We start from the raw sequence: 24181 nt of genomic DNA on the forward strand, positions 1-24181 counted from the left end.
ATCTCTACTTGCTCACCTCCATTCCAAGCAGTTTTCTATTCATCACTGCCTCACTCCAGTGTCAACACTGTGCCATGTGGCACTTCCTTTTTGTGGGCTACAGCGTTACCTGAAAAGATCTGCTGCTTGGTGTACTGGTAAGCACTTAAAGAGTTTCTATGAGTGGTTTTTATATGTTTTTCTTTTGGTCAAGGTCCTTTGAAGAATTGCAACATTAGAGATCATTGATTGCCTCACTTAGTTGCTGTCCATCAAAGCTTGAGTTTGGTGTGTCGTTTATGCAGTTTCATCATTTTACCGTGTGCAAGTCCATTGGTGTTAGTAATATTCATGAGGATCAGGTTGGATTCCTGTATAAGCACATCTATCGAGGCTTGTCTTTACTGGCAATTATTTCTTTAAATTGCCTGTTGGTAGATAGTAAACGAGTGACATTGCTTGTGCCCATACAGCAGCGCGCCTGGAACAAAGTGGGCTTGGTTCACCAAAATCGAATATGTCTCTAGACATTGGTGCTCATATTTATTGTTTTATCACCAAGATTTTGAGTAATCGTTTGTGCTTCAGTGGTTTTTCGAGTTATTTGGGCGACAAAAGATTTTTGAAGGTGTTAAGTAGGGCAGTGGGTATCCAGTTGGAGATGAAGTCTGTTGTAGAATTAGTGTTGTTGTGATTGTTTCTTCCTGTCAGTGGTTGTTACTTGCAGTTCATGTTTAGGGTTTCTGAATTGTAGTGGAGCTAATGCCCGATCTATTGATGTCGATTAAAGTAGCTCACTTGATGTATTTAGTTGTTGGTCTCCATATGAAGTTATACATCAGCATATATGAAGCTGACCAAGGTCACATTTCCAAGTACATTCTTAAGTATTTATAAACTTAACCCTTGCACGGCTCTAATTATTGTGTGGTTTAACTGCCCTAGTAGGTTGTTGGTTCTGGTCCCTGACTTGGGTGTTGTAACTGGATGTCAAGTATTGCTCGGGAGACTGAGCAGGGGTTTCAACAATTGAGTTTGATTTTTAGGTGTATGAATTTATTAACATTCATCCACGAAGTTTAGCAGCAGTTCAAGACATAAAAGGAAATTATTTTTCTCTCAACAATTTTGACCTACAAGTCATCACTAGGAACCTGAGAAATTTGCAGATGCAGTAAACGTTAATATAATCGCGAATTCCAGCTGAAAATGTGAAATTATCTAGTCACAATCATTTTGTCACAAATCCTATCCAGATGAACTTGTTTTCCTTTTTTGGTGGTAGCTTCCAGTAACTTTATTTTCTGCATATAAATATCTACAAAGTAATCAATTTTCAAGTATTGGTAATGTGCAATATCTGGCGAAGCATAAATTGGAAAGAAAATGCACGGGAGAAAGGGGGCGGTGGTGGTTTGGTGGGATGACAGTGAGAGAGAGAGAGAGAGAGAGAGAGAGAGAGAGAGAGAGAGAGAGGGAGGGAGAGAGGGAGAGCATCTGTGCATGAACACAAACATGTATCATTGTGCTTTTGAGTTGTGTTGTGATGCCACATCAACTGTTGGGCAGGTGAAAGGTCTCCACAAGACTGTCACATGTGGCAACATAACACACAGCTGTGGGATCTGTAGCCAGCAGACACCACAGCTTCATGTATTTAATATGTCAACAATTAAGATGAGTTCAAACTTTATTACACTCAACATTGCAGCTATTGTTAATTCACCTTGTCGCTTTCGGTTTTGCAGATGTAGTGACCCTAACCATACCAATATCTGCTAAATACCAATCGTAGGGATCTGTAATCAGCCTATATGAGTCAGCATCATTCATTTTCTATTTATTCAAATATACAGGTCAGCCACCATGCCTGAAGTCTCCCTAGAATGTACACATCTGGATCAGTTCATTCTACTTTTACTAACTTGTCAGTTCTGTCTGTATTCAGTAAAAATGTGTCACATGGCTATGAGTGAGCAAGGGCTCAGCAATATGCTTGTCATGGTTTATATGCAACAAATGTGAATACAGCATTATACAGGTTCTGTCATTGTCGAATTAGGTGGAAAAAGAAAGACAATGCTGAGACACGCATTAAATCAGAGAAGCACTGCTCGCCAACAAGAAAATGCTGGCACTTTTACAAATAAAGTAAAATTTTTGAAAGCTTAAACAGTGCTAAAATGACAGAACATAAACAATTTCGGCAAATGAAGTGTTGAAGTTCTCTCAAAAGTCAACATCCCACTAGTAAAACTGTAAAATCACACCATACGATTGTGGACTACTGAATTCTAAAATGAAGATCTACCATGTGTGAGAAGTTTGCATGAGAAATATTTGCCTGGTAAGGTATTTGCTTTTTAGAGTTTAGAGTATCATGTATGTTAAAAATAACATGAAGAAAAGCCCTCGAGTTTGGTGCGCTAACTCTGATATGTAGAATACGTTGTTTTTGTGAGCAACAAGGATCTCGCATAATCTGCACTCCACTAAGAGAGAATAGAAGTACAGACTGAAGTCTTTTGTCAGCTGTTCATAATCATTCTTAAATTACACAAGTGGAATTATTGAACTGACAGGTATACATCTCAAATACTCTTTTCGTGCATAACAGTACCACATATTGAACAGATATTACACTGTTGTAATTTATTTATTGTGCTGTGGGTTTTTTAAATAAGCTGTCACAAAAATTTGAAAATCAGAAATATACAACCATAGCATATTGCATAAAGTCTTTTCTATAAGTTTGCAAGTAAGTCAGATTTTAGAGTATCATATTTTTAGTGTGATGTTTGACGGGATGAAAGTTGCTGCATTGCAGTGGTGACTTTACAGTAACGTAAACATGCAAAAATTATGTATGTTCTCCTTTATATTCAGCAAATGGGAAAGTAATTGCAGTTACGAAGTTTAGTGTCCTGTTATGCAGAAATTCATACGCTACTCATCACTTACACAGTTCACTTCAAAGTTTCATAAATGCAGTTACCTTCAAATTTGGCCCTAGCTATATTATTCTTGTTGTTGTTGTTGTTGTTGGTGGTGGTGGTCTTCTGTACGAAGACTGGTTTGCTACAGCTCTCCATGCTATACTACCCTGTGCAAGCCGCCTCACCTCTGAATAACTACTGCAACATAAATCCTTCTGAATCTGTTTACTGTAATCATCTCTTGCACTCCCTCTTTGATTTTTACATTTCTCACTTCCCTCCAGTACTAAATTGGTGATCCCTTGATGTCTCCGAATGTGTGTTGTCAGCCTATCCCTTCTTCTAGTCAGGTTGTGCCACGAATGTCTTTCTCCCCTGTTCTGTTAAGTACTTCCTTAGTAGTTATGTGATCTACCCATCTAATCTTCAGCATTCTTCTGTAGCACCACATTTCAAAAGCTTCTATTCTCTTCTTGACTAAACTGTTTACATCCATATTTCGCTTCCATGCACGGCTAAACTCCATACAAATGCTTTTAGAAAACTGCTTTGGTCATCAGTTATTTTGCTGCCCGAACAGCAAAACTCATCTGCTACTTTAAATATTTCATTTCCTAATCTAATTCCCTCAGTGTCACCTGATTTAAGTCAACTACATCCCATTATCCTTGTTTTGCTTTTGTTGATGTTCATCTTATACCCACCTTTCAAAGAACTATTCATTCCACTCAACAGCTCTTCCAATTCGTTTGTTGTCTCTGACAGAATCACAATGTCATTCGCAAACCTCAAGGTGTTTATTTCTTCTCCCTGAACTTTAATCCATACTCCAAATTTGTCTTTGGTTTCTTTTACTGCTTGCTCAATGTACAGAATGAGTAACACTGGAGATAAGCCACAAACCTCTCAACCACTGCTTCCCTTTCATGCCCCTCGACCCTTACAACTGCTGTCTGGTTTCTTTACAAGATGTAAATAGCCTTTTGCTCCCTGTATTTTACGCATGCTACCTTCAGAATTTCAAATAGTATTCCAGTCAACATTGTCAAAAGTTTTCTGTAAATCTACAAATGCTATAAACATAGGTGTGGATTTCTTTAACCAATCTTCTAAGTTAAGTCATCGTGTCAGTAATGCCTGGCACTTGCCCTCATTTCGCTGAAATCTACACTGATCTTCCCTGAGTTTGGTTTCCACCAGTTTTTCCATTCTTCTGTAAAGAATTCGTGTTAGTATTTTGCAACCACAACTTACTAAACCGATAGCTCGATAATAGTCACACTTGTCTGATGAAAATTTGTCTACTGTCAGGGCATTGCTTCAATTTAGGTCTTTTAGTGCTCTGTCAAATTGTTCTCACAGCATCATGTCTCCCATCTCCTCTTCATCTACGTCCTCTTCCATTTCTACAATACTGCCTGCAAGTTCATCTCCCTTGTATAGACCCTCTATATACTTGTTCCACCTATCAGCTTTCCCTTCTTTGTTTACGACTTTTTTTCTGTCTGAGCCCTCGATGTTCATTCTTTTCTTAAAAGGCCCTTTTAATTTTTCTGTAAGCAGAATCTATCTTTTCCCTAGTGATATATCCTTGCAATTTTGTGCTTCCTGTCAATCTCATTTTTTAGATGTTTGTATTCCCTTCCGCCTGTTTCATTTGTTACGTTTTTATATTTCCTCCCTTCCTCAATTAAAATCAATACCTCCTGTGTTATCCAAGGATTTCTACTAGGCCTTGTCTTTTTACCTGTTTGAACCTCTGCTGCCTTCATTATTTCTATCTCTTGAAGCTGTCCCTTGTTCTAGTCAATCATTGTACAAAGCTTCCTCAAACTCTCAACAACTTCTGGTTCTTTCAACTTATCCAGGTCCCATCTCCTTAATTCCCTACCTTTTTGCAGTTTCTTTGGTTTTAATCTACAGTTTATAACCAATAAATTGTGGCCAGAGTCCCAATCTGCCCTTGTGAATGTCTTAAATTTAAAATCTGGTTCCAAAATTTCTTGTCTTAGCACTATATAATCAATCTGACACCACAATGTCTCCAGGTATCTTCCACATGTACAATCTTCTTTCATGACTCTTAAACCAAGTGTTGGTGTTGATCAAATTATACTCTGTGCAGAATTCTGCCAAGCAGCTTTCTCTTTTATGCCTTTCCCCCATCCCATATTCACCTGTTATTTCTCCTCCTCTTCCTTCTTGTATGATCAAATTCCAGTTTCCCATCACAATTAAATATTCATCTCCCTTTACTACCTGAATAACTTGGATATCTCAGTGTAATAACATGAACAACATTGTATACTGGAATACAATTCACATTCTGTGATTTGTTTACACATTCAATCCCAAGTGTCGGAACTGTTGCAGTACCTCCTCTCTGTCTTCTTCAATGTCTTCATCATCAGCTGAAGTAGTTGGCATATAAACTTTTCTACTGTTGCAGGTGGGCTTTGTATTTACCTTGTCTATGATAATGTGTTCACTATGCCATTTATAGTAACTTACCCGCATTCCTATTTTCTTGTTCGTTGTCAAACCTACTCCTGCATTACCTCTGTTTGATTTTGTATTTATAACCCTGTATTCACCTGACCAGAAGTCCTTTTCCTACTTCCACCAAACTTCACTAATTTCCACTGTATCTAAATTCAACCTATCCATTACCCTTTTTAAATTTTGTAACATATGTGCCTGATTACGGGATCTAGTATGCCACACTCTGATATGTAGAATGGCAGTTTTGTTTTTCCTGATGACGATATCCAGGCCTGGACATTTGAGTGGATGACTACTTTATCTCCGGAATATTTAACACAAGAGGATGCCATCATGTAACCATAAGTAGAGCTGCATGCCATTAGGGAAAGCTACAGCTGTAGTTTCCCATTGGTTTCAGCTGTTCTCAGTATCAACACAGCAAGGCCATTCTGGTTGATGTTACAAGGCCAGATCAGTTGATAATCCAGACTATTGCCTCAGCAACTACTGAAAAGGCCCTCTTCAGGAATCATAAGCTTGTCTGGCATCTCAACAGATATCCCTCCTATGTGGTTGCAGCTTTGGTATGGCTTACTGTATCGCTGAGGCACACAAACCACCCCACCCGATAGCAAGCTCCATAGTTCATGGGAGGGGGGGGGGGGGGGGGGGGTGCGTGAGGTACTAGCTATAAGATAAGATATATTAGTAACGAAATTTTTGCATGTTTGCATTACATTACCATCATCACAATATTTCAGCAGCTCACACACAGCAAGTATCACATTTAAGATGCCACAACACAGTCAGAAAACACTTGATGAAGGAAATTATTTGCCTTAACCGGTGTCTGCACAAAATAAATATTGCAACTGTCAGATATAATGAAACCATTAACTTTTATCACTGTAAACTTATTTCATCATCAATAAAATGAAACTGTCATATCAGACCTAAACAAACTTTGCTGTCCAAAGTAACTTCTAAAGCAAGTGAAAGAAAATTTTGGGACTATTGTCTCCTGCATGTTATAAAAAGGCTTTTTTTACTCCTACACATTGCTTCTGACTAGAAGAAGTTCTTCAGTTAAACTATAGATGGAAGAAACAAACATCCTTTGTAATGAAACCACAGATAGAACAGGACACAATGTTCTTGTTGTTCTTTTGCATTGACCTTTTGCAAACGTCTGCTGCAGAAGAACTGATGTTATTCCCTGCTGTTGTGAAATTCTCAGAATCAGCATCCGTGATGAACTGTTCTCGCATAATATTAGATTGTGTGTGTGTGTGTGTGTGTGTGTGTGTGTGTGTGTGTGTGTGTGTGTGTGTGTGTGTGTGTGTTTTAGTGACAATGCTCTGTACACAACTATTATGAAACTTTGAAGGTCGTAACTGGAGATCATCTGATTTGTGTGCAGTGTTGGGCACATTAGCTCAGTTTGGTTGGCAAATGATGGACAACGTTTATGTATGATTTAAATGAACTTTAGACAATTGTGAAGTCAACATTCCTAAACATCAATAAGCATAAATAGAAGTACATTCAGTTTACAAAATTTAAGAGTGAAAATTTAAAAGAATCAAAACCTTTTCCTTTACCTGCAGTTACTCAGAAAAACAACTAGTTTGAAGTAGTATTCGATTTGGAAAGCTACTTCTTAAATATTGTAAGCCTTTTTTAAGTTGCCGGAAATGACAGGCATGACTAACTGTGGTGTAAATTTTATAGAAAGTATGACAGATGTGATTAGAATTTACAACCACATTGTTTTTGTCAGAAAGCATGCCAGTCTGCTTGTGGAGTTTTTAATTATACATGAGGGCTCATAAAGTATCGAGCACCACAAGTAATTTATCCAAAAATTGATAATCTAGAATTAAATTTTTGAATAATATGTGAAGTACAGTATTTAGAAATTACACAAGAAGTGCTGCATGCTGTAACTACACTAGAACAAGTTGTTTGGAAAGATGTATTTGACAAGGCAGCTAATTCTACAAAAAGCAAATTGGCTACACTGAAGCAAAAACTCGAATTGAAAAGGGTTTCAGGGTACAGAGCAGGCATTTTGTAAGAGGAATGTGATTTTAAATAATAATGAAAAAACATCAAACACTTATTTTTCAGGTGTACCAGGGACACGCATTGTCTAGTATCTATGATCACTTAAAAATGCAGAAAAGCAGCTAATAAAAAACAACAAAGTTGATATTATAAATCATCTGAGTACCATTTGGACACAGGACGAGTGTGAAATTTTGTTGACACCCACAAACAATGGTGACGAAGAGTGGATATTATCTCACAACAATAGTGCTGTTACAGCCAGTAGATGTAATCCCCGAGTATTCAGTGCTAAGATTTGTACAATACTTCCTTTTGACTGACAAAAAAATTCAGTTGTACAGTAATTGGATATCTCAGTGTAATAACACGACAAACACTGTACAATGGAATACAGTTCAAATTCCATGATTTGTTTACATGTTCAATCCTAAGTGTCGGAACTGTTGCAGTACCTCCTCTCAGTCTTTAAGAATATAGATACATACAAACTGAATTATTTGTCAATTGCAAAATTTACCAGTTATTTTATTATTTAACATTTCTGTCTCAAAGTTCACTCCTCTTGTTTCTCTATCCTCTTAATGGAACACCAAATTAAAACTTGCCATGATCAAACATTGTCTTATTTGTAGATACTTATTTCACGCTAGAAATCCTGCCCCTACCAGGTGCTAGAAATCCTGCCCCTACCAGGCTTCCCAAGCTCTCCAATCATATGGTGCAATCACAGTAAAAATTCCTTTGTTTCGGCTCTAATGTTATCGATACAAGAAATGTCCACAACTGTTATATACTGCTTCCCCTGTTACACTACTAGCCAGTCAGGTAACAATGATAGAGCTTTATCTGCAATATAGCTCCACTGAACATGCCTTAATAAAAAATTCTTCACTGACGAAATAACTTGCTCTTCTTACTAGTCAATGTGCAGTAGATGTGAACATATTTTTTACAACAAAAGATCAGCAGTACAGAAATGGTCAGGTCACAGTCATCAGGTATCAGGCTCTTGCCTGTGTTCTTTCAGCTTGATCAGGTAATTCCAAAGAGTAACTCACTGAAAAATAATTATCCAAAACAAACAATATTCAATTCTGTACATTTTATCGAGTGACATACTAGTGAATTAAAGTCACATTTCTAAAAGTTAGGTTCCGTGTTCATGAAAATGTGTAAGTCGTTAGTGATTCCTTTACCCCTTACCTCAAACTTGTTCATGGTTTTATTTGGACCTTTGTTTCTCCCCCCCCCCCCCCCCCCCCCCATTTTAAAGGAACTGGGATCCAAAGAACAGTTAGTGAGAACAACTCCATGTGATTACCATAATTACAGAAGTTCCATAGAATTTGCACAATACGCATTCTGTTTTAGTAAAGCACTAAATTCCTGCAGGCAGGAAGCCGCAGTACTCGGCGAACCTCATGAACAGTTAATAACAACAACAGCCAACCAGCATTAACTTCCTCCGATGAAGGATTAGAGTTCTCTGGGCGTTTTGGTGCCGCATCAACATGTAACTGCTGTGCAGAGCTGCAGACGTGATTGAACATTTTGGCATCCAAGCCTGGACATAGGTCATGTTGCAAAACTGCTATGAAAATACCATACCCAAGTATAGGTTGGTCCACAAGTATGTGTGACACAGGAGCCAGGTAAGGATCAGAAACCACACAGCTACATACTGCATCTTCCTACTCATTCCCTGGCAGATGCTGCCCTCTGTGATTTGGTTATATATAGTGAAACACCCTATTTTATGTTTTCGTGCAGTCCAAACTTAAAAAATGCAAAATTGAGGAGACTGCAGAATCTAAAAAAAAGTTAGAACCACTAAAATACAAGCGAAAATGTACGGCACACGATTAAAAAATTGTCTACATCTACATTTATACTCCGCAAGCCACCCAATGGTGTGTTTGCGGGAAGAACGACTGCTGGAAAGCCTCCGTGCACGCTCGAATCCCTCTAATTTTACATTCGTGATCTCCTCTGGAGGTAGAAGTACGGGGAAGCAATATAATCGATACCTCATGCAGAAACACACCCTCTTGAAACCTGGACAGCAAGCTACACCGCAATGCAAGGCACCTCACTTGCAGAGTCTGCCACTTGAGTTTACTAAACATCTCCATATCGCTATCACACTTACCAAATAACCCTGTGGCGAAATGTACCGCTCTTCTTTGGATCTTCTCTATCTCCTCTGTCAACCCGACCTGGTACGGATCCCACACTGATGAGCAATACTCAAGTATAGGTCGAACGAGTGTTTTGTAAGCCACCTCCTTTGTTGATGGACTAAATTTTCTAAGGACTCTCCCAATGAATCTCAACCTGGCACCCACCTTACCAACAATTAATTTTATATGATCATTCCCCTTCAAATCGTTCCGTACACATACTCCCGGATATTTTACAGAAGTAACTGCTACCAGTGTTTGTTCCACTATCATATAATCATACAATAAAGGATCCTTCTTTTTATGTATTCACAATACATTACATTTGTGTATGTTAAGTGCCTTCCTGCATTTCGCTACAATTTTCTAGTGCTGCAACTTCTCTGTATACTACAGCATCATCCGCTAAAAGCCGCATGGAACTTCCGACACTATCTACTAGGTCATTTATATATATTGTGAAAAGTAATGGTACCATAACATCCCCCTGTGGCACGCCAGAGGTTACTTTAACGTCTGTAGACATCTCTCCATTGATAACAACATGCTGTGTAATCATTGCCAATATATTGTACAAAATCTTGTGTAAGTGAAGGAAATTAAATTTACAATAAATGATTATCAACAATTTATAGTAATGAATTTCATTAGTTCTTAAAAAATCAAATATGTAACAGCAAGTAAAAACTTGTAAAAAAATTTGAAATTTTTATCTGGGTACAAGGTAACAGCTATTTTCCTAAATGCTATGACCACAAATTATACGTCAAAACATGCATTTTTGAGACACCTTTCTTTTATGTTCACTCAGAAAAAAGCAAAAATTTATGAACACGGTGGATTAAACCGAAAACTGAAGTAAGGTGAAAGGGGTCAGCATTTAACATGTGGGGGTGTGATTTCCTTCTGTAGCCAATGGCAATTTATTTCGTTTGAGTAGACTTCACAAATATTTATCTAGGGGACATCAAATCTTGGTGCTGATCAAGTAAGCCACTTGGTTGGCTTCGGGTCTGCAGCTCTTATCATTTTTAGGTGGCAGTGAGTGAAAGCTTATACATTCGCAAAGGAGAAGGACCTACTCAATTCATTCTGTGCAAAGTTCAAAATTGTATGTTAACTGTCTAGGATGCTTATGTAGTTTTCAGGATGCACTTTACAGTAAAAAAGTACTCTTTTTTTTAATTATCTTAATTGACCAATACTATACATTTGTGACTGCAGAGGACTCCACGGATAAATTGGTCCGAATCCGATGTTTATCGCCGATTACTGTCACTGGTTCTCTTCATTCACCTGGCACTGAATTTTATCTTTAAGTAGTGAAACTTTACGTAATTCTCTCCCGAATTTTGTATCCAACTGAAGTAGTTTATGAGTAGCTTTGTATTTTTACGTAACATTCCTTTCAGCACATTGAATCTGCCAATAACATAGAGGCTGTTGTAATTATATTTCACATTTCTGGATGTGCAAAATATTTATTAATGCATTTCACTGGAGTGGAGAATCAGAAATGACTCACTGGCTTTGTGAAATAAGCTAGTTAACTTAATGAGTCTGTTATTAGAGCAAGACCTGTACTAAACAAGTGTTTATGTAGTTTTTGTCTGTGTATGAGATATTTTGAAAATTGAGCAAACTGTTGTGTAGTTCATAATCTCACTAGTAGTGACCTGGGAAATTTTCTTGCTAAGGATTTTTCGAATTCAGAAATTGCCAGTAAAGTGCAAACTGTGTTGAAAGAATTCAGGATTATTGAGTGTTAAGACTAATACAGCACTGTACAAACGTGAAAGCTTACAATTAAAATTGCATGCGCTGTCTGACTGCCATGAGTCTTTTTGCTGATAAATAAAAAGCAAAGGACATTTGTAACTGCTAATGACAATTAGTCGAAGTAATGCAAATCATGAAAGAACATTTTTTATGGTGAGAACCATAACAGACTAAGTGCCAGTATGTTTCTTTGATACAATATGTAAACTTATTTAGGATACGTCTCCAAAATGAGATGTTTCAACTGTACATACACCACATGAGAAATTCTATTCAGATTGTTCAAATAAATAAATTTATCATTTCATCAATTTCAATTATGATGAAACTTGGTATAAATTCCACATATGAGAAACCTCATATTTGGTGAAAGAGTAGAAGAACATTGTGGCAACATTGTTCTTTCCATAGTTTTCTGGGATAGCAAGGTCTGAGGTGTTGGAGGTTAAAAGTCAGGGACTATGATGTTTAAATGTAGTCTGTAGTAAGGATTTGCAAGTTAAATAGAAACAAACAAGAGGTGTCGGATCCAACACTGCCTTGTGGCAGGAGACAATTTTTACGGAAATTTTTATCATCATGGCTGTATCCACAATTTGATGATGTTAAGTTTTATTACTGCCACATGTTGCACAGGACAAATTGCAACTACATTTTTACATTTTCAAATGAGAGGTGTATTAACGTAAACAAATGCATATTAACCAAAACGTGTGAATAATACACAGGAGATTACTGTAAGCTTTCACTGACTATCACCAACAAGCGCTACAAGCTGCAGACCTGAGGCCACATGAGAGAACCTGATTGGCACAAAGATTTGCTGCCCCTAGACACAAGTGACTGAACGCTACTTTTTGCAGTGGTGATGTCACTAGTAGGCTTTTGACTATTCATCGCTCGTGATGACCCCTGTGTGTACTGTGTGCATTTTGATTATTCGTTTCCTTTTTAGTGTGTGATGTACCTGCGCAGCACACCGTTTCGAAGCAACAGTGCAATGAAAGTGTATCACAACTAATCACACTTATCATTAAATGTCAATTAAAAAAAGTATCAACTGTAAGGCTTCAACAGATTTTATGATAACTAATGCACAATACAAAATTCAGATGAGTAACTTAATGTAGTTATCACATTCTGGAACTTTGTTATGATTGTAATACTATATGTTCTGCAATATTAGAAGTTATTTAACATTTCTATTCGATTAGGGAAGGAAGAATGAAATAAATATTTGTCTCTTTATTTCTGAATATGTGGTGATTTCCGAGTGTGTGGTTAGGCAGAAACCTAAGAGGACAGCTTATGTTCCTACAAGTGAAACAAGCAGCAACAAAATTCATATTGTTCCTTGTCACAAATACTTTACTGTTTATTTCTGAATATGTGGCGATTTCCGAGTGTGTGGACAGGGTGGAGGACACCTTAAATTGCTGCAAGTGAGTAACTTTCATATTCTTTCTTGTCACAAATATTTCGCACATTGCGCATTCACAAAAATATCCCCCTAAAGAGTTCTTGCTACAAGTGAGATTCCCCCATCACTAACACATCCATAAACATCAACTTGGCACTATAGCAATTTACAAATCAATAGCATTGTTCCTGGTTGCCTTCACAGCACCACCACATAACGATTATGTCAGTTCCCCCAAAAAGTAGTGTGAAATGTACTTGACCCATCATCACTGTGCGGTGAAGTTACGAGGTGCATTCAAGTTCTAAGGCCTCCGATTTTTTTTCTCCGGACTGGAAAGAGATAGAGACATGCGCATTGTTTTAAAATGAGGTCGCGTTCATTGTCAATATGTCCCAGAGATGGCAGCACCGTACGGCAGATGGAATTTTACCGCCAGCAGCGAGAATGAGAACTGTTTTAAATACTTATAATGGCGACATTTTCCTTACTTGAACAGCGTGCAATCATTCGTTTCCTGAATTTGTGCGGTGTCAAACCAATTGAAATTCATCGACAGTTGAAGGAGACGTGGTGATGGAGTTATGGATGTGTCGAAAGTGCGTTCGTGGTTGCGACACTTTAATGAAGGCAGAACATCGTGTGACAACAAACCGAAACAACCTCGGGCTCGCACAAGCCGGTCTGACGACATGATCGAGAAAGTGGAGAGAATTGTTTTGGGGGATCGCCGAATGACTGTTGAACAGATCACCTCCAGAGTTGGCATTTCTGTGGGTTCTGTGCACACAATCCTGCATGACGACCTGAAAATGCGAAAAGTGTCATCCAGGTGGATGCCACGGATGCTGACGGACGAACACATGGCTGCCCGTGTGGCATGTTGCCAAGCAATGTTGACGCGCAACGACAGCATGAATGGGACTTTCTTTTCGTCGGTTGTGACAATGGATGAGACATGGATGCCATTTTTCAATCCAGAAACAAAGCGCGAGTCAGCTCAATGGAAGCACACAGATTCACCGCCACCAAAAAAATTTCGGGTAACCGTCAGTGCTGAAAAAATGATGGTGTCCATGTTCTGGGACAGCGAGGGCGTAATCCTTACCCATTGCGTTCCAAAGGGCACTACGGTAACAGGTGTATCCTACGAAAATGTTTTGAAGAACAAATTCCTTCCTGCACTGCAACAAAAACGTCCGGGAAGGGCTGCGCGTGTGCTGTTTCACCAAGCCAACGCACCCGCGCATCGAGCTAACGTTACGCAACAGTTTCTTCGTGAAGTGATTCCTCATGCTCCCTACTCACCTGACCTGGCTCCTAGTGACTTTTGGCTTTTTCCAACAATGAAAGACTCTCCGTGGCCGCACATTCACCAGCCATGCTGCTATTGCCTCAGCGATTTTCCAGTGGTCAAAACAGACTCCTAAAGAAGCCTTCGCCGCTGCCATGGAATCATGGCATCAGCGTTGTGAAAAACGTGTACGTCTGCAGAGCGATTACGTCGAGAAGTAACGCCAGTTTCATTGATTTCGGGTGAGTAGTTAATTAGGAAAAAAATCGGTGGCCTTAGAACTTGAATGCACCTTGTAAATGTTGCAAGTTGTGTTGGCAACACTGATCACGGATTACATCAGCATTTTCCCTCTTGTGCCTCCCCTCTCCACAACAGACTAAAATATTCCCTTAACTCGTTCAGTCACATCAAATGTCAATAGGAAGAAAACAGAATGAAGTCAAGTCAGATGTCGAGTAAAAAGTTAGAATCAAGTAAACCTTACTAAAGAGAAACGTAAAATCGGGGTATTTTTAGTGTTTTTACACAGGGGCTACGAATTTACAGTGCAGAATTGCAAAAGATGTAAAATTGGAGAACGTAAAATCATAGGTCCACTTTAAATACTTCGAAAGAAATGGGAAGTGATGGAGAACCTCTGCAGTACTGAGCATGGCATTCTGTGCTGATGTAGTAGTGAGATTTGAATTGTTCTTGTTTGTTTTTTGCCATTTTACTAATTCTTCTTTCAAATTCACCACATTTTTTGAGTGGGCAGGAAATCTTAGAAGCTCTAGAGGAATAATTGAATGAATAGTATGAAGAAATTTTTTATTCAGGTAAGCTGTTTTCTTGTAAAACTTTCCTTTGATATTCAACTAATCTTTCTGGTGGTGTTTCAGCTATCATGCGACATATTTGTCTGTCTTATCTGTTTTGTATAATGATTTGATGATAATCCTGGAGTTGTTCAGACATCATTTATTCAACCGAGTATGTCTTATGCAACAGAGTCATCTGCACATTCGAGAAAGAGAGAAGGAAAGTTGTTGGAGGAAACCGACTGATGCCAAATTATACTAAACATTTTCTTACCATCCACTTACTATGCTACAGTTTTTAGAAAAAAAAAATTGAGGTAAGAGCAGCAATTTATGAGAATTCTAGCACTGATACTTTTCCAAATACATGGTCAAGCATATAAATTCAGAAACAAATAGGAGAAGTTCATGAAAGTATTTCTAGTGCTACTCATACCAATACGCTTGTAGGATGATGCTTCCTGGGAGGCAAGGGGTCCTTCCACTGAGAAGGAGCGATCAACAAGGTTGTGCAAAGTTCTATCAGAGAAGATTAACCAATCTAATGGAACAGCAGGTAGGAAGAAATTGAGCCGGTGGTGTCCTAACTGTAATAAATCACTCTACTTTCCAGAATGCTTCAACTTCATTCACACAAAAGCCAATTATGTGTGGAACTGTGCAAAAAATTGAAAATGCAAATTACACCTTTGTTTTATTATCATTAATGTTGGTAATTAAAATAAATATGTTGAATAAACTTTGACAATTCCTCTCTTGTAACATGTATTCCTGTTTAAGATAACATGTATACTCGAATAATCAGCGATTGTTTTTTCCCTCAAATTTAAGGACAAAAAACTGGGATATGTGGATGATTTGAAAACAATGTTGGTACTGCTCCACCTTCAACAATAGATCCAATTATACTATTGCATTGTTGTGGCCTCAGTCTGTGACACGACAGTAGCACGTTAGAAGTTAAGTATTAATGTCTTCAAACATGTTAATTATGGCTGCTAAAGAAAAACTGAAAATTATTGACAAAGCCAAGAACATTGGAAACCGTGCAGCGGAAGGAAAGTATGACATGAGTGAGAGTTGTATTCATGACCGGACATTTCTTGGTAAGAAAATGAAGCATCTGGACCTCAAAAAAAGGCTCTGCGACTATGTAGATGACAAGCAACAACACGGATACACAGTGATGAGTGAAATGTGCCAATTTAAAGCAGTGGCTTTAGGCAAAGCACTAGGCATTATCAGTTTCTAAGTTAGCTGGGGTTGGTTTTGAAGAATTTTCAACCAAAATGGATCAGGTTTCTGGAGGAAAACCACCATTGCTCAATGGCTTCCAGGCAATTACGAGGGGGGGGGATGCATTTTCATTGTTAATTGATAAATCTGCGACACAAACAGCCCTATACATTATCGAATCTGTTGCATTTGAACAATTTACCAACTTGTACAATAGCATGTTAAGATTATGATGCGTTTCTTCAAACCAACTGATGATGTAAGTAATTTTGAACACATCACTGTGTTAGAACATTTTTTCTTTGTAAATAAAACAAATTAAAGTAAAAAAAATTCCCCTCCCTCAAAAGCAGGGTGCGCAGATTATTCTAGTATACACTGTAAGTCAAACACGAACCTGCCAGTGACATTTTAAAAATGCCATAAATGGTAGGTTTTTCAAAATTGTAAGTAAGTATCTGGTCCTGAAAGTTAACATCAGAGCACATTTCCTTGTGACTGCTTGTGTGTATAATGTTACCAACATGTAAACATACAGCTAGAGACTTTTAAGTTTATTGATGGGATTGCTCTTGTAGTAACAACAGGAAGAGCATCTGGCTACTCCTTAAATTAACCAGGCCACATCATGTGCCAATGTAGAACAAAAGCACAAGAAAATAAATATGAATGATGATGATGGAATGCCTCTTCTACTTCTTGAAATTTGAAATGAAACTACACAATTTACTTTCCAAAAGTTCGAATACTAAACAGAAAAATAAATAACAATGCCGTTTTGTTTATCATGTTGCCATGTCTAATGTTTGCACTGGATGAAATTTGGTTAGAAAAACTTTATATTACTTGAAATTGTCCTCATGCCTACACAATCTCACAGGTCATAGTACATTATCACGCAACACGTACCTTGCCTGTATGCAAACAAATGCGTCCAATTACTATCTTTTAATTGAGCTGATTTTTGTCATTCTGAAAGATGATAATTTAAATGTAATGACCTGTTAACAACCAACTTTTATACGTCCCACCAAAATTACCACAAAATACAGGGTTTCCTCCACCACCTACAAGAAATGCTTTCCACTTGAGCTTTGTTACAAGTGGCCAAGTATGAACTGGAGTCAATGAACACACAGCAGAAGGCAGTAAAGTATTTTTAATACAAAGACGTGCTGCAGTGTTCAAGTATGATAATACTGTACAATCAGATCTCACATGTGACAAAAAAACTTTCCTCATATTAACATTAGCAATGTTTTCCAGACTACTCGGATTACGTGGCATGTTACAATTGCCAATATTATATTTTAACTGATTTTCAAAATTACAGAATTGCAAAGTCATCACTTCTCTTTTCTTCCCTTTGTGTCACACTGTTATCAAAAGTTTTTTCCTTTTTCTATAGCTTGATCGGAGAGAGAGATTGTTAGCCGTAAGCTGCTTTCCACAGGCCCCTCCACAGAATTTCTGCTTATCAAAGTGACTTATTATCAAATCTTACGTAGTCTGATTTATATCAGTGGGTTAATACAGTTACATTATATTAACATGAAGCTACTGGTTCCGAAATTATCTTTATTGGAACCACTTGAACTCCCTTTTACAAACAAACAGCGTGTACGCTTCTGAGCAATCAAATTAGACATACCGTATTTACTCGAATCTAAGCCGCACTCGAATCTAAGCCGCACCTGAAAAATGAGACTCGAAATAAAGGAAAAAAAATTTCCCGAATCTAAGCCGCACCTGAAATTTGAGACTCGAAATTCGAGGGGAGAGAAAAGTTTTAGGCCGCACCTCCAAATCGAAACAAAGTTGGTCCATTGTCATATGAGACACAATTTAGGTCGAATGAATGACGATACAGCTACAGTAGTTTGGTTCGAGTCGTAAGCTTAGCAGTTAAGCTTTATCAGGTAGCCATTGCTATGCGTCACGCACTCCGTCCGTATTTATACGAGTACCCTTCCTTTTTCACGTGCATCGTCTGGTTTGAATCGATTGCTTATTTTGCTTCGATCTTATAAGTGCCATTTTCTTTGTTATAGGTGTATACGTCACTCTAAGCTGAAAATGCATTACTGTACTGTCATGCATTGTTCGTCGCATTCTGATAGTGCGTGTTTACGACCTGTCGCCGCTAGCGGCATGGCTTGCTTTTGTACGCGCTACCACCGCTTACAATAAAAAGAGAGGAATTGTCTCATTAGCGAAACAATGGCAAAAGACTTATTTGTTGTTACTTATACTGCTGCTTTCTTTGATAATGATCAACAAGAACCAAATAATAGGCTGCGTATGATAGAACATGTTCTGAACGAGAGTTGGCGAAAATTTTTCTCCGTTTGAAAATCTTTGCGGCCGCTTCTTTAGTACATCAAATTCTGCACAGAAATTAGTCATCTTAGATTTATAAATCTAGTCAGTTGCCGTGCTTCATTTCTGACTGTATCACTACTAGGCATAAGAATAATACGAATATAAACATGACACGATACGTATATTCTTCCGCGTTTGCTGTTGTCTCACTCTAGTTTCGTAGTTTATTGGGCACACAGGATTTAAATGAGATAGCAGCAAACACGAAACAATACATGGCAAAATGTTTATATTCGTATTATTCTTATGGTGAAGAGAATACTGCATGTGATTCACAATACATAAAAGTTCCTATTAGCAACCATCTCTTCTCACAGGTAGGAAAAAATTCAGAATGTAGAGTTGGCCATATTGACAAAAATCCCAAACAGTCTTGCCAGTCTGATTTTCGCAGTACATTGAAATTCTGCTACATTCGAAGATGAACAATTCGGAATTTGTATTTACTTCGTTGGATAATGTATGAAAATGCAGTGGTTGAAACTCGGGGCGGAGAACAAAAAGCTCGTCTTCCGCCCTTTTTTTTTTAAATTTATTTACTGACGCAGAGGTTTTGGCGCCAGTATTTATCTTTGTGCCTATTGTACAAAGCATGCCTCTGTCGCGCTACATATATTCGACGGCAGAAGTTAGTTGTGGCGGCACCTACAAACATTTTTCAGAACTTCTGCTTGCTTTGCACTCGATTTTAAGCCGCAGGCGGCTTTTCGGATTACAAAAAATGGAAAAAAAGTGCGGCTTAGATTCGAGTAAATACGGTATATTCACATCTACATGTTAGACAAAGTACCTTACAGTGCATGACTGAGGGTATCAATTACTGATTTCACGAATGGAGTGACGGGAAAACTTAAGCCTCTGTACATGCTCAAATTTCTCTTATCTAATTCTTGTGACCTATAAAGGAGATATATAATTGATACAGTGGAACTGCTGCGTAGTCTACATCAAGCAGCAGTTTTTTTTAATTACCCAAAAGTGTTCCCCAAAAACTTCACTTTTCTACCTTCCTTAAGTTAGTATGTTGGAGATAAAGCGTGTCTAATGCCACAGTGAACAAAATAGTTAGTCACTGGATGTGTAGTTGCCAAAAGCGCAGGCCATGAAAGACAATAGTTCGACTTCAAAACCCAGCTTTCAACACTGTATTAACATGTCAGAAAGTTACCTTGCATACTTGCTGATGATTGAAAGATTCAGTAACTGTACAGCAACCTACTGTTCAATAATGAGCATAAAATTGTTTGTCCAAAGGAAAGTTATACCTAAAAAATGACAATGTCATACACTGTATGGTGGCTTGCAGATTATGTATGTAGTGGAACATGTAGATGTAAAATGCACCATTCCATTAATCCCAAATTGCATCAAAATGGTTTGAAGAAATCTCCATGAACAAAAAGGTACTTTTGTAGCACCCAAATCAACATAGTTCAATCCTATTGAGTGATACAGCCATCCCTTCGACCTAGTTTCAACCATTCTTTGATGGCAGTTCAGGTTGCAGCCCAACAATTTCAGTGCCTTGTTAAATTAACGCCCATGACTTTCGCAATAGTTGTTATAACAAAAAGTGGATCCACAACCTACTAGGCATGTATAACTCAATTGCTCACAAGTGTACAGAACTGAAAAGCTGAAGTATTTATATTTTATAACATACTGCGTTCACTATAGCATAACACTATTGCTGGCATCTAAAATGATGGAAGACAGTGTACTGATCCTACAATCTACATGAAATGTATCTCTTGAGATCAATGTGTTTGAAAAAATAAATAACCAGCTTTGTGTTTCTTTTCACATCTGAAAATGGATAGTAAGTTTTCAACTTCTTACTCCCTCTACTTGTTCCCTTTCAAGACTATCCATGAATTTTAACATATGCAGTTAATTAAATGCTCATGCAAAGAACAAATAATATATCATCACAATACACAGTTCACTCCACAGAAACAATGATAATGCACATTTTCATATGTACTATTCACAATAAAGCCAAAGCAAGCACATACATCTAAATTCAGTTATTTCTGGCTATTAACATTCTGCTGCTGATATTACTTCTACTTCTAACCTATTGTCGAGGTGGGCTGAAGCTGGCGGGTAGCAGCAGCAGATGTACCGACTGTCTGACCTAGGGCCGCCACAAGCTCTGCTGAACTGCTACCTAAACTCATATTCTCAGCTCCTGCTACAAGTGGCATTGTAGTTCCACTGTTGGGCAGTAATGTCAACATCTTCTGTCCCCCATCTGCGGTAGTTAGCTGCATTGTCACTGGTTTTGCACCCAGTGTTAGTGCAGGCTGGAAAAAAATTAACATGATTATTTCAACACTTGTTTTAACATCATAAGCAACAGGAATATACCTTCCCACAAATTAAAGGAAAAGTTATACAAATACAAGAAACACAACGTTGCAATATGTTCATGATGTACTAGTACATCATCTTTTATTAAGAAGCAAAATGCTACTGTCAGGGCTTCTCTTTACAATATATGCACTCTTGCGCAAAACCAAATTATGTACAGGGTGTCTACGTGGACAAGGAAAAAAAATTCCCGGATTTCCCGGTTAAAAACACACTTTCTCCCGGATGACAGTATATTTTCCCCTATCACTCCTTTGAATGGTTATGGTTTTGTACACGAGCGTACAATTTCCCGACACTTTAGAAAACGAAACTCAGAGAAAAAGACATGTTTTGGAAATATCTTTGATGTACAGCAACATGTACACTGCGTATTTTCGTACTACGAAAACATACATTGGAAATCCACCAAACACCGCATGTTACTTTCCGAACCATTGAAACCGAGATTTTGATGCGCTTTTGTAAGCCGTTCGTAACTCATGTCACGTGATCTCGCCAGCTGATGACAGAGAATATTCAGAGCATAGGACACGTGATGTAGTCAGCCAATAGCAACATCAGTGTTGAGTAGCGTGCCAAACAGGGAAAGTTAAATAGTTTAAATTAATATACATAGTGTTGTTACAAGAAAAGCAAAGCTTTCACATAAAATATTGGTCTCAAGCTGCAAGAGAAGCTAAGCTTTCGCATATACTGTTGATCTTTTTTGCGTGTGTTACACTTTAAGAGATATCATACAAATGTGCCTGTAAAATTTTTAATAATGACATAAATGTCTGATCTTCAGGGTTCGAGGGTTTGAAATGCTTCTAAATGGCTCGTCATCAGACACCTGATTTTTAAATGAGAGTCAAACGCTTTGTGATTTAATAAATTCACGGTCCATTCTTGTACGTAGTTCAACTTACGTAAAAGGATATTTACTTTGAAAGTAACGCTTTTCAAACCACCAATCGTAATATTTTCCCGCGACCTGTTACAAATAGGTTCGTTTCAGCAGTTGCCAGAGAGCTCAGGTAACAGGCGACACCGCGCTTGGGTAGATATCATGACGTAGGAAGCCCGTATGTACATACGTGTAAAAGATCATCAATGAAAGATGATACTGCAAGAGCATCGGAAATTTGTGAACCATATTAAAATGTGCACATTTAAAGTGCATACTTAAAGGCACACTCGTATGTCCAGATTCCCAATGAAGTACCGTAGACCCCGACCTGATATTACGCTTTTAAGTGTGGTTTTCAGGATGTAAATTTTCTTGGAGCACTAGTACTGTATTATATCACGTTTGGTTCTTTATTATGGCATAATGCCATACGTGCTAGAAAATGAAAACGTGCACTGGAAATGCAGCGAACAGTTGAAACTACCCAGTACTGTGGAATTAAACATTTCGTTTCAAACACATTGACTGCCTCTGCGGAAAAGATTAGCAAGTCAAATTTCTTTAGCAAACAGACAAAAATAACTTCATTGTTCCGCAAGGCGATTAATGCTTGACTTTCAGAAAGGTGGAAATAAAATAAAATCTGAAACTAATGACATATTTCAGCCGTTAGTAATTATGTGAATGTGTTTTAATTTACTCGATAGCTCCCGGCCATGGATAGCCGTTTTGTTTTCATTTGACGTGAGAGTAAACGAAGGGGAAACAGCAAAATCACTGAACGTAAACACGGGTCACATGGAGACTACCCACTATAGCTCAGATTGCTCTGCACATCAGCCCCGGATCTACGACATTTGCGAACCGGGTCAATACCAAAAAAAAAAAAAAAATCGAATTTTCAAAATATGTACATCTTGTAGCGCACATCTTTCTGAAAAGTCTGAAACATAAAACCTATATATTCGAGGTAATGTAAGACATATTATTTGGTCTTAAGTATGTCCAAGTGCAGTTCCATGCCTCTTCATAAAGCATTTTTCTACTGCACGTCCAAACTATATTCAGGAGAGTGGAAATTGAAATGTCCTGTGGTGCCTCTCCGGCTCCCAGTCGGCCGGTTTGGCAGTCTGCCTCTCTTAAAAAAAAATCTCGCAATTAATAGCGGATGGGATTATTTGTAATCGAGAGAACAAGAACTCTTCGGAAAATCTGAACTCTTCATTGCCCATTAGTTAATAACTTGCTGTTTTGTGTCACATAAAATTAAATATAGGACATATAAAAACAGTACTGACAAGAGAGAAGCAAGAAATTACATTTCTTCAAACCTTAGCTCCTAGCATTTTTTTCTCTCTAATCTTGCTACAGCTTTACATGGCGTGTTTTCCTTTCTGTGAAAGAATCTTCTACCTCATCAAAGTTTGTCAAACGTTTTGCTACATGGAAAATTGAAATGTAGTTATCTAATACTGAAAAAGCTGTTAATACAAATAATACCCAAGACTGGTGTGGTTTCTCGATCTGATTACATCTATTTTGTCACTGTCTGCTAGATAAAACAAAATAGGCCTTTCTAATATGGCAGCAATTTTATAACACACCAAATAAACGAGACTGTTTTGGCACAAATGGTCATTTTTATAACACGACAGAATATAATCCAATAAGTATCAATATCAAATGCCTATTAGTCCTACTACAAGCAAAAAGCTTTATGTTAGGAAATAGTTTCACGTTTCATTCATATGCACCAGCTTCTCTAGCATGAGATCAAAAACTTGTATTACGCAATTTTTATATAAATTTGGAATCGTCTTATTCTTCCATAATTTGTGTGATGTCCTCGTTTCTTCTCCGTCCTCGTTCTAACAAACAATCCTGTCATCACCAATTCTGTAGCTATTGCTGCCACTGTCAAAATTTGTTCGCCGATTAACTTCACTAACCCTGCCAGAATCACTGGTTTAGTTCTCCCGCAATTATTCTCCAGTTAGGCGTTGTTACGTGTTCGTACAACTCGTTTTCCGTGTTACTTCCACAATAGAACTTAAGCGGCTGGTAGCCGGGGACTGTACTACTGGTCCTTACTAGTGTAGCGATCTGGCCAAACATTTTATGTCAAAACTTCATTTTCTTGGACACACCGAGAAGATAATACATAATCTTTCTCACCTGTTATTCCTGTCAGTCGTTTATTTCCATTCTGATAGTATGAATCTATGGATTTCACTAGTAATTATAACAACGCTGATCATTCGCACACCCAATCAGCCACATAATCAGACAGCGATTGCCATTCATCCATTCGGCTTTACTCCACTCAGCTCGTATAGCCCCCTCCCCTTTTGTC

The 24181-nt window shown here is 38.0% G+C and overlaps 1 protein-coding gene across 2 annotated transcripts in view; it reads right to left on the minus strand.

The window, feature by feature from the left end:
- LOC126184962 (host cell factor 2) overlaps positions 1 to 24181 on the minus strand; it is a 284341-nt gene that overhangs the window by 103404 nt on the left and 156756 nt on the right. For both annotated transcript variants that reach the window (XM_049927657.1, XM_049927656.1), the window contains exon 12: positions 20641 to 20869. In XM_049927657.1, the coding sequence (XP_049783614.1) occupies positions 20641 to 20869 (229 nt within the window). The remainder of the gene's footprint in view (positions 1 to 20640; positions 20870 to 24181) is intronic.

This window comes from Schistocerca cancellata, chromosome 4, assembly GCF_023864275.1.
Source record: "Schistocerca cancellata isolate TAMUIC-IGC-003103 chromosome 4, iqSchCanc2.1, whole genome shotgun sequence".
Taxonomy (NCBI): Eukaryota; Metazoa; Arthropoda; class Insecta; order Orthoptera; family Acrididae; genus Schistocerca; species Schistocerca cancellata.